At 45.1% G+C, this 12106-nt stretch overlaps 2 gene segments (V, D, J or C); one reads left to right on the top strand and one right to left on the bottom strand.

The window, feature by feature from the left end:
• Positions 1–4981: 4981 nt before the first annotated feature.
• Positions 4982–5486, bottom strand: LOC115389304 (Ig kappa chain V region 3547-like). The segment is given in 2 exon segments: positions 4982–5313; positions 5421–5486. Coding segments are annotated over 2 exon segments (384 nt in total).
• A 436-nt stretch (positions 5487–5922) lies between these two features.
• On the top strand, positions 5923–7330 carry LOC115389310 (Ig kappa-b4 chain C region-like). The segment is given in 2 exon segments: positions 5923–6034; positions 6922–7330. A coding segment is annotated over 1 exon segment (258 nt).
• Positions 7331–12106: the final 4776 nt, after the last annotated feature.

Raw genomic sequence — 12106 nt, 5'->3', positions numbered from 1 at the left:
TATCAGTGGAAAAGATGCCAAACTTTTGTCGCACTAAAAGATATTCTAAACAGTGAAATATTTATAGTGGGTGAGGGGGCCGGTGGGCTGGGGGAGATAGGTGTATGATGAGGGTATGACTGAGGTCTGTGAGGTGGGAAACCCAACACAAGAGTGTGTGTGTGTGTGTGTGTGTGTGTGTGTGTGTGTGTGTGTGTGTGTGTGTGTGTGTGTGTGTGTGTGTGTACGGGTATTTCTGTCCTTGTGGGGACCAAATGTCCACACAAGGATAGGAAAACCTGGCACGACCTACCTCGTGGGGACATTTTTTGGGTCCCCATGGGGGGAAACAGTGTTTTCTTGGCCATGTTGTTGTTACTGAAAAAAGTAAAAGTGCAAAAACATTTCTTTAGGGCTATGCTTTGTTTTGGTGTGGGTTAGGGTTAGGGTAAGGGTCAGGGTTAGGGGCTACAAATGAATGGGAGTCAATGGAAGGTCCCCACGAGGATATAAATACACACATGTGTGTGTGTGTGTGTGTGTGTGTGTGTGTGTTCAGTGAAGTGTATCAGTGAGCAGCAGTCAGTTCAGTTTCTGTTCAGTCTGACTGAGGGAGGTTTTTGTACGACGGTTTTTCACTGTGTGAACACCCACTGACTGTTTACATAGTGAGCACTCTGACAGTAATAAACTGCAGCATCTTCAGCTTGAACTCCACTGATGGTCAGAGTGAAGTCAGAGTTTGATCCACTGCCTGTAAAACGATTTGGAGTCCCTGATGCTCGAGTGCTGATGCTGTAAATGAGTAGTTTAGGAGGTTGTCCGTCTTTCTGTTGGTACCAGTGTAAAGAGCTGGGGTTCTGACTGGTCCTACATGTGATGGTGACGGTTTGTCCCACAGCAGAGCTGACTGCTGCAGACTGAGTCACTGTGACCTGGCCTCTGGACTCTGAGGAGACAAAGACAGAAAGAGAAAGCAGCCTCATGGTTTTGTGGGCTTCATTTCAGAGGGACGGATGTTCATAGAGGAGAGGAGTTGGATTCTCTGGACTTTACCTGTGAAGCAGCAGCAGAGGAGAGTCCAGATGAGGACGCAGATCACACTCATGTTTGTGATGAGGAGGATTTCTCTGTCTTCTGTTGTCCTGAAGGACAGCTGTCAGTCATCCAGTCTTCAACTGTCAGGACTATAAACTCTCCCAGAGCACTGGAGCATGGTGCTGCTGATGCAAAGTGGCTCTCTATGGAAATGCTCTGACCAGGGCCGGCCCGGACTTCAGAGGCGCCCTAGGCGAGCCCGAGACGAGCGCCCCTTCAGTTTATTATCAGTTTATTCAATGAGTGTCACACCACCAGATTAATGAACATAAATGAAACCTCTATTTTCATCATGTTTACTTGCATTAAAGAAGACAGTTTGTTGTTTCTCAGATGTTTTATTTGAAACGCGAACCATTCTCGTCTGCACAACTATTATATCACAGGGCTGTTGGAGACAGTGTGATAAATGAATGATGGACCCTTCTGCTCATTATTTAAAGTTTTCAGTCTGAAGTACAAAGTTTTCTCCTTTTCCCTTTTGCAGTGAAACCTGTCTGTTCCATGGTTCACCAGTGATGTCTATCTGTTGTCTTGGTTACAGTGTTCAGAGACGGAAGTGAAACATTTCAAAGCAGTTTCATTCAATCTTTGAACAAACTGCAGGAAGTGGAAGCTTCTTCAGCTGCAGGCTGCAGGAGGGAGTTTGACTTCCCCAATAAAAGAGGAGGAGGGCTTCCTGTCAGACTGGACTCTCAACTGCAGGATATATTTCAATCTTTCAAACCTGCCTCCACAAAACTACCTTCAGAGACGACTGAACTGCATCCTCTAATACGTTTCTCTGATGAATGAATTTTATTCCTTTTGATGTTTATCTTCAACAGATTTTCATTGCGTTGGTTAAAATGCATTTTCGTTTTCCTTGACCATGTTCATGGATCAGAATTACCTTGGACATTCTTCCAAAAGACATTTTATTCTCACGAAAAGACGTGATTTTTTTTTTTTTTTTTTGTGGAAATGCTTTGTTGTGTTTTTATACCTTACATCTTGGTCACATGATGAAACAGTTTCAGCAGTGTGGAGCTGCTGAGAGCTCCTTTTTTTTTCCCCCTTGTCCTTTTCCACAGCTGCTGCTGCATTTTTTGGAAACTGGCATCTGGCATGGCTGCCGGACAGGACTGGGACGGAAACGCTCAGAGAGCGAGAGACAGAAAGAGAGAGAGATAAAGAGAGGGGGAATGGAGGGGGGCAGCACAACTTACAGACAAATTCACAATGCAAAACAGTGTTGTCGAAACACCACATGCAACAGAGAACAATCCCAAACCCCAATCTAAACAGCACCAAAACAGAGGCGACAACCAACACAGAGACTGACAAAACCAAAATCGATAGCCAAGATAAAGACCGACGGAACCAGAACTGATGTTTTTTTTTTCCTCCCCCAACAAAAAAGTGAGAGACAAAAAGTCGATAAAACAAGCAAGTGAACAGACAAGGCCACAACAACAAAAGGAGGTGAAGGGAAGGAAGGAAGGGCAAGGACACCACAAACATTTTTTTTTTTTTTTTTTTTTTTTTTTGAGAATATAGCTAGTAGTTACTAGTAGTAAACTCGGGGCGTGCATCAAGAGAGGTCTACAACAGATCACCATTATCTAACCACCACAAGAAGACAAGGTAACCGAGTATGTGAAGAGTGATTAAAGATCAGCGTGATCATGCAAATAAGATGGTGATAGTGATGGTGATAGTGATCATGCATATATGACCTCTGACCCCTGAGAAGGCCAGAAGCAGGCCAGAGAGGCCCTCAGTGCCCAGAGAGCTGGCGGCCATCCCAGGGCCCAGACCTGAGCCGCAGCCGGGAACCCCGGCGGCCCCGGGGCCTGGGCCCCAGGGAGCCAGGACCGGCAGGAGCCGGTCCACCCTGGGCACCGGACGCCCGGGGATATCCAAGCAGATCCAAGAGCCCAAGGCCCAAGAGCTCAAGAGCCAACCCCCCCACTTAGGTGGAGGGTCATGACCATACCCAGGAGAACCGGCCCACACGGACGGCTACCCACCCCTGGCCAGTGCACCCCCCAGTGCTCCAGTCACGTGCTCCGAGATCCAGGGCATCACAACGCCCCCCCCCGAAGCCCACTGTTACAGCTGCTGCCGTATTGCCTGTGTTGCATGCGTGTGTGTGTGTGCATGTGTGGCTGTTTCTCCCTCTGCTTCACCTTCAGGCTCTCAGGCATGGAGGTGATTATTGAATAATTGGCTGAGGCACCAGACCATCAGGGAGGATACGGTGGCCTCCAATCACGGACGGCCATGGGAGGAGCCTCATCCTCAAAAGCCTGGCGGGAGGATCAGTCTGGGGGAGGCTGTGTCTGATCAGTGACCTGTCTCTCCTCGTTCGTCTGGCTCGGCAGTAGAAAACTGATCTGTGTTCGGGCTGTAGTTTTGTCAAACTGCGTGTGCAGTTTTGTGGCCGGTTGGTTTGTTTGTTCTGTTTGGTTATTAGTTAGGGATCACCGTTTGCAGCACTTTTTGGTTGCTCATTTGGTGTTATGTTTGACTTATGGTGTCCCTTAGTTCCTGTTACCCTTTTTATTTATTAAACACCTCTGTTCACCTTCAACATCTGGGTTCATGTTACTTCCTTCCTCCTTTAAGAGCCCTGGTCGTAACACCCACCCTCCTTCACCCAACAGCCCACCCCCCACCTCCACCCTCCAGCCCACCCCTCCACACCTGCTGTCCTCTCCCGCTTCACTCCCCCCCAGCCCCATCCCAACACTGTCACACACGCTCACACTCATACACACTCACATTCATTTACAACCAGTCAACCCTAAACCAAACACACTGACATTCTGACACACCCACACACACACACAAACACACGTGTCCGTTAAAATAACGTTTTGATACACACAGACCTGCACAAGCATAGTGCTCCGCAGAAGGATATACCGGAGCACAGCAGTAGAAGCCATAGTGTCAGCCGCTGTGCTCCGGTATATCTCTCTGCAGAGCACTATGCTTGTGCAGGTCTGTGTGTATCAAAACGTTATTTTAATGGATTGAAAAGAAAACACGTCTTCTAAAATATTTTATAACCATTCGGATTTACTTCACGTGCTATAATACGCCGTCCCCTGGACCACTGTAAAGAGTATTTTGTCCACTTTCGTCAGTCCGGCTCTGTTCCCTATTGACTTCCAGCAATTGAGCTAAGCTAACTACAATGCTAACAGCTGGGAACCAGCCACCGGACCAACAGACAAAAAAGGTCTCTGTGAGCTTGTCTAATTTTGTCAATAAAAGGGATAGGGCGTGGGTCAAAAATCTTCGGAGTATTCCTTTAAACTTGACCAGCCGCTGCAAATATTAAATAAATCTGTAAATAAAAGCTGCAAAACGGAATCAGATTAGTGTGTTTTGGGTTATTTTATACTTTTTTAGTGTTAAAATTAAATGATGAGAATATGATTAGAGACAACATAAAATACTTCAATGGTTCGGAAAGAAATATTGGAAAACCAAGGCTGTGTGTGTGTGTGTGTGTGTGTGTGTTCTTGTATTTCTATCCTTGTCGGGGCCAAATGTCCCCACAAGGATAGCAAAACGTGGAACGACGTGCCTTGTGGGGACCTTTTTCCGGTCCTAAGTAGGAGAAACTGTGTTTTCTTGACCATGTTGTTGTTACTGAAAAAAGTAAAAGTGCAAAAACATTTCTTTAGGGTTAGGCTTTGTTGTGGTGTGGGTTAGGGTTAGGGTAAGGGTCAGGGTTAGGGGCTAGACATGAATGGGAGTCAATGGACGGTCCCCACAAGGATAGAAATACAAGACTGTGCGTGTGTGTGTGTGTGTGTGTGTGTGTGTGTTCAGTGAAGTGCATCACTGAGCAGCAGTCAGTTCAGTTTCTGTTCAGTCTGACTGAGGGAGGTTTTTGTACGACGGTTTTTCACTGTGTGAACACATATTGACTGTTGGGATAATGAAAACTCTGACAGTAATAAACTGCAGCATCTTCAGCTTGAACTCCACTGATGGTCAGAGTGAAGTCAGAGTTTGATCCACTGCCTGTAAAACGACCTGGAATCCCTGAATCTCGAGTGCTGGCGTAGTAAATGAGCCTTTTAGGAGGTTGTCCATCTTTCTGTTGGTACCAGGCTAAACAGTGTGAACTGCCAGAAGCATAGACATTTTGACTGGTCCTACATGTGATGGTGACGGTTTGTCCCACAGCAGAGCTGACTGCTGCAGACTGAGTCACTGTGAACTGGCCTCTGGACTCTGAGGAGACACAGACAGAAAGAGAAAGCAGCCTCATGGTTTTGTGGGCTTCATTTCAGAGGGACGGATGTTCATAGAGGAGAGGAGTTGGATTCTCTGGACTTTACCTGTGAAGCAGCAGCAGAGGAGAGTCCAGATGAGGACGCAGATCACACTCATGTTTGTGATGAGGAGGATTTCCCTGTCTTCTGTTGTCCTGAAGGACAGCTGTCAGTCATCCAGTCTTCAACTGTCAGGACTATAAACTCTCCCAGAGCACTGGAGCATGGTGCTGCTGATGCAAAGTGGCTCTCTATGGAAATGCTCTGACTGACTCCAACAGGGACTTGGATCACTTTCATCAATCATTTTCACTCTGGAGTCAAACTTTTGTGGGAATATTAAGGAGATTGGTTTTTTACTTTGATAAATATAATTTTAAAATCTCGACATGTGGTTCTAATAGTGTCAAATTTCTATTGAAATACATTCCAATAAAATAATTTTCCAAAATAGAAAATACATTTAAAAATTCTGTGTAACTATACATATAAAATTTCACATAGTCAGTAAAAGAATTGGTCTGTTGAGTTTGAATCAATAAGTAAAAGTACTTTTGCAGAGTCTGTTTCACAGTCAGAGAGTGGTGTCTCTCTACAGTCAGAGGTTTTTGTACAGCGGCTCAATGAGTTTGTATCACTGTGGTACACGTTCGGTGGAGGAACCAGACTGGATGTTGGAAGTAAGTTGGTAAATGGTAAATGGACTACACTTGTATAGAGCTTTTTACCCTGCTTGACAGAGCCCAAAGCGCTTCACACTGCAATATCACATCAACCCTTTCACACCATACTGGGTGGTGGTAAGCTACTATTGTAGCCACAGCTGCCCTGGGGCAGACTGACGGAAGCGAGGCTGCCAATCTGCGCCATCGGCCCCTCCAACCACCTCCAACCATTCACTCTCACAACTTTCATACTAGGCAAGGTGGGTGAAGTGTCTTGCCCGAGGACACAACGGCAGTTTTACGCCTGCGGGAGCGGGGATTGAACCGCCAACCGTTTTATTTTTATTTTTTACCGATTTATTCTTGCTGCTAAACAATGTTTCTCGGCTCTGTTTGTGTTACTCTTTTCATTTTCAGGTTAATTTACTGTTAAAAAGAAATACTGCTGATCAATATGTTTGAAAGAAATTAGGAACTGTTAAACATACATCTTTTATGCACTGCTTTTTCAAGTTTTGCTGTCAATATTTGAAAATATTTATTTTGATATCAAGCTTTTGTTAAAGTTTCCTCTCATAAGTTATAAAGTGGAACTTTCTGATCACGTTGATGCAAATCTTTGCCAGTAAAGGTTGAGACATGTGCTTGTGTTCCTTCCAGTGTAGTTTGAGGTGTTTCAGGTCAAACTGTTGGATGATTCTCTCTGTGCTGATGTGCATGAGAGGCTTCTTAAAGGGAAGTGAAACAATGTGTGAGTGAGTGACTGCTGGAGCAGAAAAAGCTTCTGGCAGCAACTTGTTGAAGGACAAAATGATGTGTGTCCCACTGAAGCTGTCCAGGTGTGTGCTGTTTGATTGACAGCTGGCTGCTCCCTGTCCTCTCATCTGATTGGTGTCTCCTAGGTGACAGGCCCCCCACCCTGACGGTGCTGCCCCCCTCCAGAGAGGAGCTGCAGCAGGGGAAGGCCACGCTCATGTGCCTGGCCAACAAGGGCTTCCCCTCAGGCTGGAGTCTGAGCTGGAAGGTGGAGGACAGCAGCAGCAGCAGCAGCTGGGAGGAGAGCAGGAGCCCCGGGGTGCTGCAGAAGGACGGCCTCTACAGCTGGAGCAGCACCCTGAGGCTCCCTGCAGACCAGTGGAGGAAGGTGGGCTCTGTGACCTGTGAGGCCACCCAGGGCTCCCAGACTCCCCTCAGAGAGACACTGAGGAGAGACCAGTGTTCCCAGTCCTGACCGGACTCACTGGGACTCTCACACTGCTTTGACTCTCACACTCATCTCACCTCTGTCATTCACTCTCTTTCACTTTCTTCTATCATCAAACCAAACTCTCTTCATCAATATTCATCTTCTTTCATCATGATTTTCTTTCAGCTTTGACAAAATAAACACTCTTTTCATGTCAACTCTTTGGTTTTGGATGAGTTTTTTCCAGCAATCAAATCATCATAACACCTTGTTTGGAGCAGAAATGTCTCTTGATAGATATTCTCAGTGTTCCAGCTCTTGTTGCTGAATTACTTTCATATCAAACAGACTCAAAACATAGTTAGTCTGTCATGCCCACTCCTCTGCTGCTCGGGAGTGGTTCTGCCTTGCTGCTCTTCCTCTCCCTTTTTCCTGTAGGTGAGCAGGCTGTGTGGGAGGCTCATCAGCTTATTGGAGTCACCTGTCCGGAGAGTGGCCTCGTCTGTTACACCTGCGCGGCTCCCCACTTAAGCTGGCTGCAGCCCACTCGCTGATGCTGGATCGTTGCACTCCTTGAGTCAGTTTTGCGCCAGTGTCCCAGTGCGTCTGACCCTCTATTTTTTGCTGTTACTGACCCCGAACCATCTCTCCTTGATCAGATCCACGTCTGTTATTTCCTCGCCCGCCACCTGCTCACCTGGCAGCTCTGGAGCTCAGAACCCCACCCGGCAGCCAGAATCTTGGACCTATCCACGGCTGAAGAGAAAAGCAGCAGCCACCGCCAACCTGTCCGCGGCTGCTGGGGAAGTGGCACCCACCGCCGAATTCTCAGATTTGGCCTCAGACTCGGCTCCCGGACCAGTCTAATTAGTAAACCAGTTTAATCCAGAATTCTGGTGTTGGTTGCTTATCTGCACCTGAGCCTCCATTACACGCCTCGTGACACAGTCAGAGAAAGCTGTGTCCTTCATTCATGATGTGCCTCGGTTTTCTTGATATAAATAAATGCTGATTCACATTGTTTTATTAAAATGATATCAGTTGCTCTGAAATGTGAGCAAAACTCCAAATGGTGACTGAATCTGAGATAGATGAGTGTGAATTGTCTAAATTTCAATATAACATCATCAGCATACAGGCTGATTTTATGACTGGTTATTTTATTTATGATAGTGATGGTTCTGTCACTTCCCCATTTCTATCAGGTTCATAAATACTGTGTAAGACAACAGTGTCATTGAAAAGTCTTTGTTCTGTATTCAAACATAAAATAATAAAGCCAATCCTAATACTACTCAACAACATTCTGTCTTCCTCGCTCTTGTTAGAAACATAAAGCGCCTTTTCAGTTTAAAGTTAAACTCAAAGGTGAGATTCATTTTGTGCATTTTGTGTGTATTTCACATTTCTTTGTCAAAGTCACTTGATACTACCGTATTGGCCCGAATATAAGACAATGTTTTTTTTCCAGAAATTGCATCCTCAAAAGTGGGATCATGTTATAATCGCGGACTTACGGTAGATGGTCAATACCCATCCGCGCCGCTAGATGGAGCCAAAGTATCACTGACCAGAGAGCGAGTGGAGCGATGAAATGAGGTCAAATGATCTGATGAAAAATGGCGGATCATCTGGAACAAAGGGGCTCGAACGCTGGACAACTGAGCAAACAACAGAGGCGAAGTTATGATACCAACTTTAAACTGATGGTGATCAACGGTGATCAACGAGTCATCAAACAACTGCCAACCTGCCAGGAGATCTGGTGTAGCAGAGTGGAGAGCACAGAAAAAACGCCTCCAGAATGCAACACTATGAGAAAAGCTTTCCATGGTCCCAAGAGCGACGCTTCAGAGAGACTGATAGAAGGATGAGTGAATACGTCTCTGAAAAACGGAAAGATGGAATGCCCACCACCAGAACCGTGATTCAGCTAAAGGCACTGGGAAGTTATTTACATCATTTATGCAGTTTTGACCCCTTGTGGCTTCTTATTTGTTGCTTATTGTTTCTTATTTTGAGAAAGAGAACATATTTTTTATTCAATACTGTAGTAATATTTTTTTCATTTTATATCTCGTGAAATGTTATTTCAGTAGTGAGTTTTTGAGTTTATAATAATTGTATAATAAAAAAGTTGTTTTACCTTATTGTCTTCAGCATTTTTTTTTTTTTTTTTTTTCACAAAATGATCTTTGAAAAATAGGGGTCGTGTTATAATCGGAGTCGTCTTATATTCGGGCCAATACGGTATTTTTGAAGACATTTTATAAATAACTGCACCGATTGTTTCCTTGCTTCTTCAGATAGGTGGGCAAAGAAAAAATAAATACATAATAAATAGGGGCGTAACGATACACAAAAATCTCGGTTCGATACGTACCTCGGTTCTGAGGTCATGGTTCGGTTCGGTTTCGATACAGTACGGGAACAAATTGCAAAACCTAAATTTTCTTGTTTTACATTCTTCCCATGTCCGTGTGTCTGTGTCCGCTTTGCGGCACATCACCGATGCCAACGCTCTTCTCTCCTGCTACATTTGGGCTCAGCTGTGCAGTTGCATGCAGGCACACTGATCCACGCATCCTCGAGAAGCTTTTCCGGTACTCCAGACTGTTTATCTGCTCCTTTATTTCAGATTATTTATAGGAAACGAGGCACAGACATTGTCAGTACGTTATCATTTAGTATCAGAGTTTATTTAGCCTTTTTTTCTGTTTCTGAATCTCGGGGCGGCGCCCGAGCGATTAGACCTTCTCCTCCCTCCTGACAGAATCTGCTCTCTCCATCCACCAGCTTTTCTCTGAGTTTATTCATATAGAGTTGCAGCCCGTTCGCTTCACAGACTCACTTTTCAAAGTTAGCGTCCGTCATGGTTTGTTTGCTGTGGCGATGCGTGTAACGGCGCGATGTGCGCATACGCGAAATGCGGTCACAAAATCTCTCCTGCGCGCGGATGTCCGTGGACAGAAATTCATGACAATTATTATGTCCCAGGGACCAATGCGCCACGCGGACACGTGAAGCGTGGATGAGGCTGCTAGCAGTAGCAATCATAGCTGCAGGTGTAGCTGCACATGCTAGCCGCAGAACATAAGCACACGCAACATCCGGCCAGTGAGCCAGGAAAAAAAAAACAAAAAACTTTGGTCCGTGAACTCACCCGTGCACAGTCCTGTACCGAACCGAACGGCCCGTACCGAAACGCTTCAATACAAATACATGTATTGTTACACCCCTAATAATAAATATATGAAGAAAAACAAGCACTTCAGTTTTAAACATCTATACACACTGTCTGCATGTTTCAAAGCAGGAATGGACTGGAAGACTTTATCAAGCCAGGACTCAGTCACTCAGCAGGCCACATACATGTTCACACCTACAGCTATTTGCACTGACATGCACACACACACAGATAATGTTTGTAATAGTGTGTTTTTGGTCGATTAAAAAAAGTATGTATGTTCTCCAACATAAACACTGTGGTGTATTTTTATGATAAGCATTTTGTTTGTGTTTATTAAAGTTAGGGTAGACGATGTTGTCCAAAAGTACTTTAGTCATACTGAGTGAAATGCTCCTTGCCCCCTGGGAGAAGTCAATACATTATGTGTACGGAAAAAGGTGCGGAAAAAATCTGACAACTGTAGCGGCCAAAGGAGAGTAAAAACTCCGACCAATCGTATCACGCGGACCGCTCTTAAGAAACCAATCAAATCCCTTCGCCGTTCTACCAGCCCCCTGCGCGTATATTTCAATGGCGTGCACCGGCCCTGGTTCAGTGCGCGCGCACGTTGCCAAGGCGCTCTCAGCGCTCGCGGCTCGCATGAAAAATAGAACGAAGCGGAGCGGGCGCGCTGCGCTCCTATGCGCGTTGTGTGCGGGCAGTCAGAAAGGTTAGTAACATTGGAGGCGATCACAAACTCCGTGCGCGTGGCGCTTCTGTGTGCGTGGCGCTCCCGTGCGCGCGCGGCGCGGCACTTCCGCATCCAGTGCGTTCGCTCCCAATGGGAGCTCCTCCAATGGGGTGGGAGCTGGGCACAGCCTTGGGAGATGCTACATTCGTGCTACATGCTAGTTTTCCAAGATTGCCAACCCTAGCTTTAACCTTACTGGCTTGTCGTACCTAGGGGTGCATCTATGCTGTTGTTGGGGTTTACGATTGGTAATTGGGAATAAGTTACTAAAGTATTGATTACTGGAACTTATTGATTACTGGAAGTAATTTCGTTACTTATTAATTTGAATAAATTTTCATTTACCAATTAATAATTGTAGGTCATTAACAGTGGATCACCAATAACAATCAATTACTGCGTAATAAACTGTTTAAAATAAAGCACCAAGTAATTTAATCCAACATCAATTATTATTAATCAGAATAAACTGTCATTTATTTGTTAATAATGTCAAATAATCAGCTATTTCGGTATGGAGTAGCCCACAGAGTGACTTAACCATTAAATTATTGATTAACCAGGTGTTATTAATTAATCAATAATGCCACAAATAACCAATTACTGGAAATTACAAAAAAATTACAGAAAATGAGCTGAGGAAAGTTGTGAATTATACATTAAATAAACCTGTGGGTTATTTAATTGATAATTCCGGGGCACCACCTCGTCTAGAGGAACAGTCATTACCAATTTTCAGTCTCAAAGATGGAAAGATAATTTAAGCTGGCTGTTAATCTTTGGATAAACAACTGTTAACTTATCAGAGACGGTGTGAGATCGAGCACAGGCTGTTACAACCAGGAACCTAGTCACAAGACTACCAAAACACACAAGAATGATTCGTTCAGTTCAGTTAATGAGCATTTATTAACAATGTCAAGAATTGCCAAGAGGAGCATGGCACTGGTATCAGATGCAGCTGGTGCAGGAGAGGCAGTC

The sequence above is a fragment of the Salarias fasciatus genome, chromosome 5 (assembly GCF_902148845.1).
Source record: "Salarias fasciatus chromosome 5, fSalaFa1.1, whole genome shotgun sequence".
Taxonomy (NCBI): domain Eukaryota; kingdom Metazoa; phylum Chordata; class Actinopteri; order Blenniiformes; family Blenniidae; genus Salarias; species Salarias fasciatus.
Note: the sequence above shows the minus strand (reverse complement) of the source record. Positions and strands in the feature narration are given on the sequence as shown.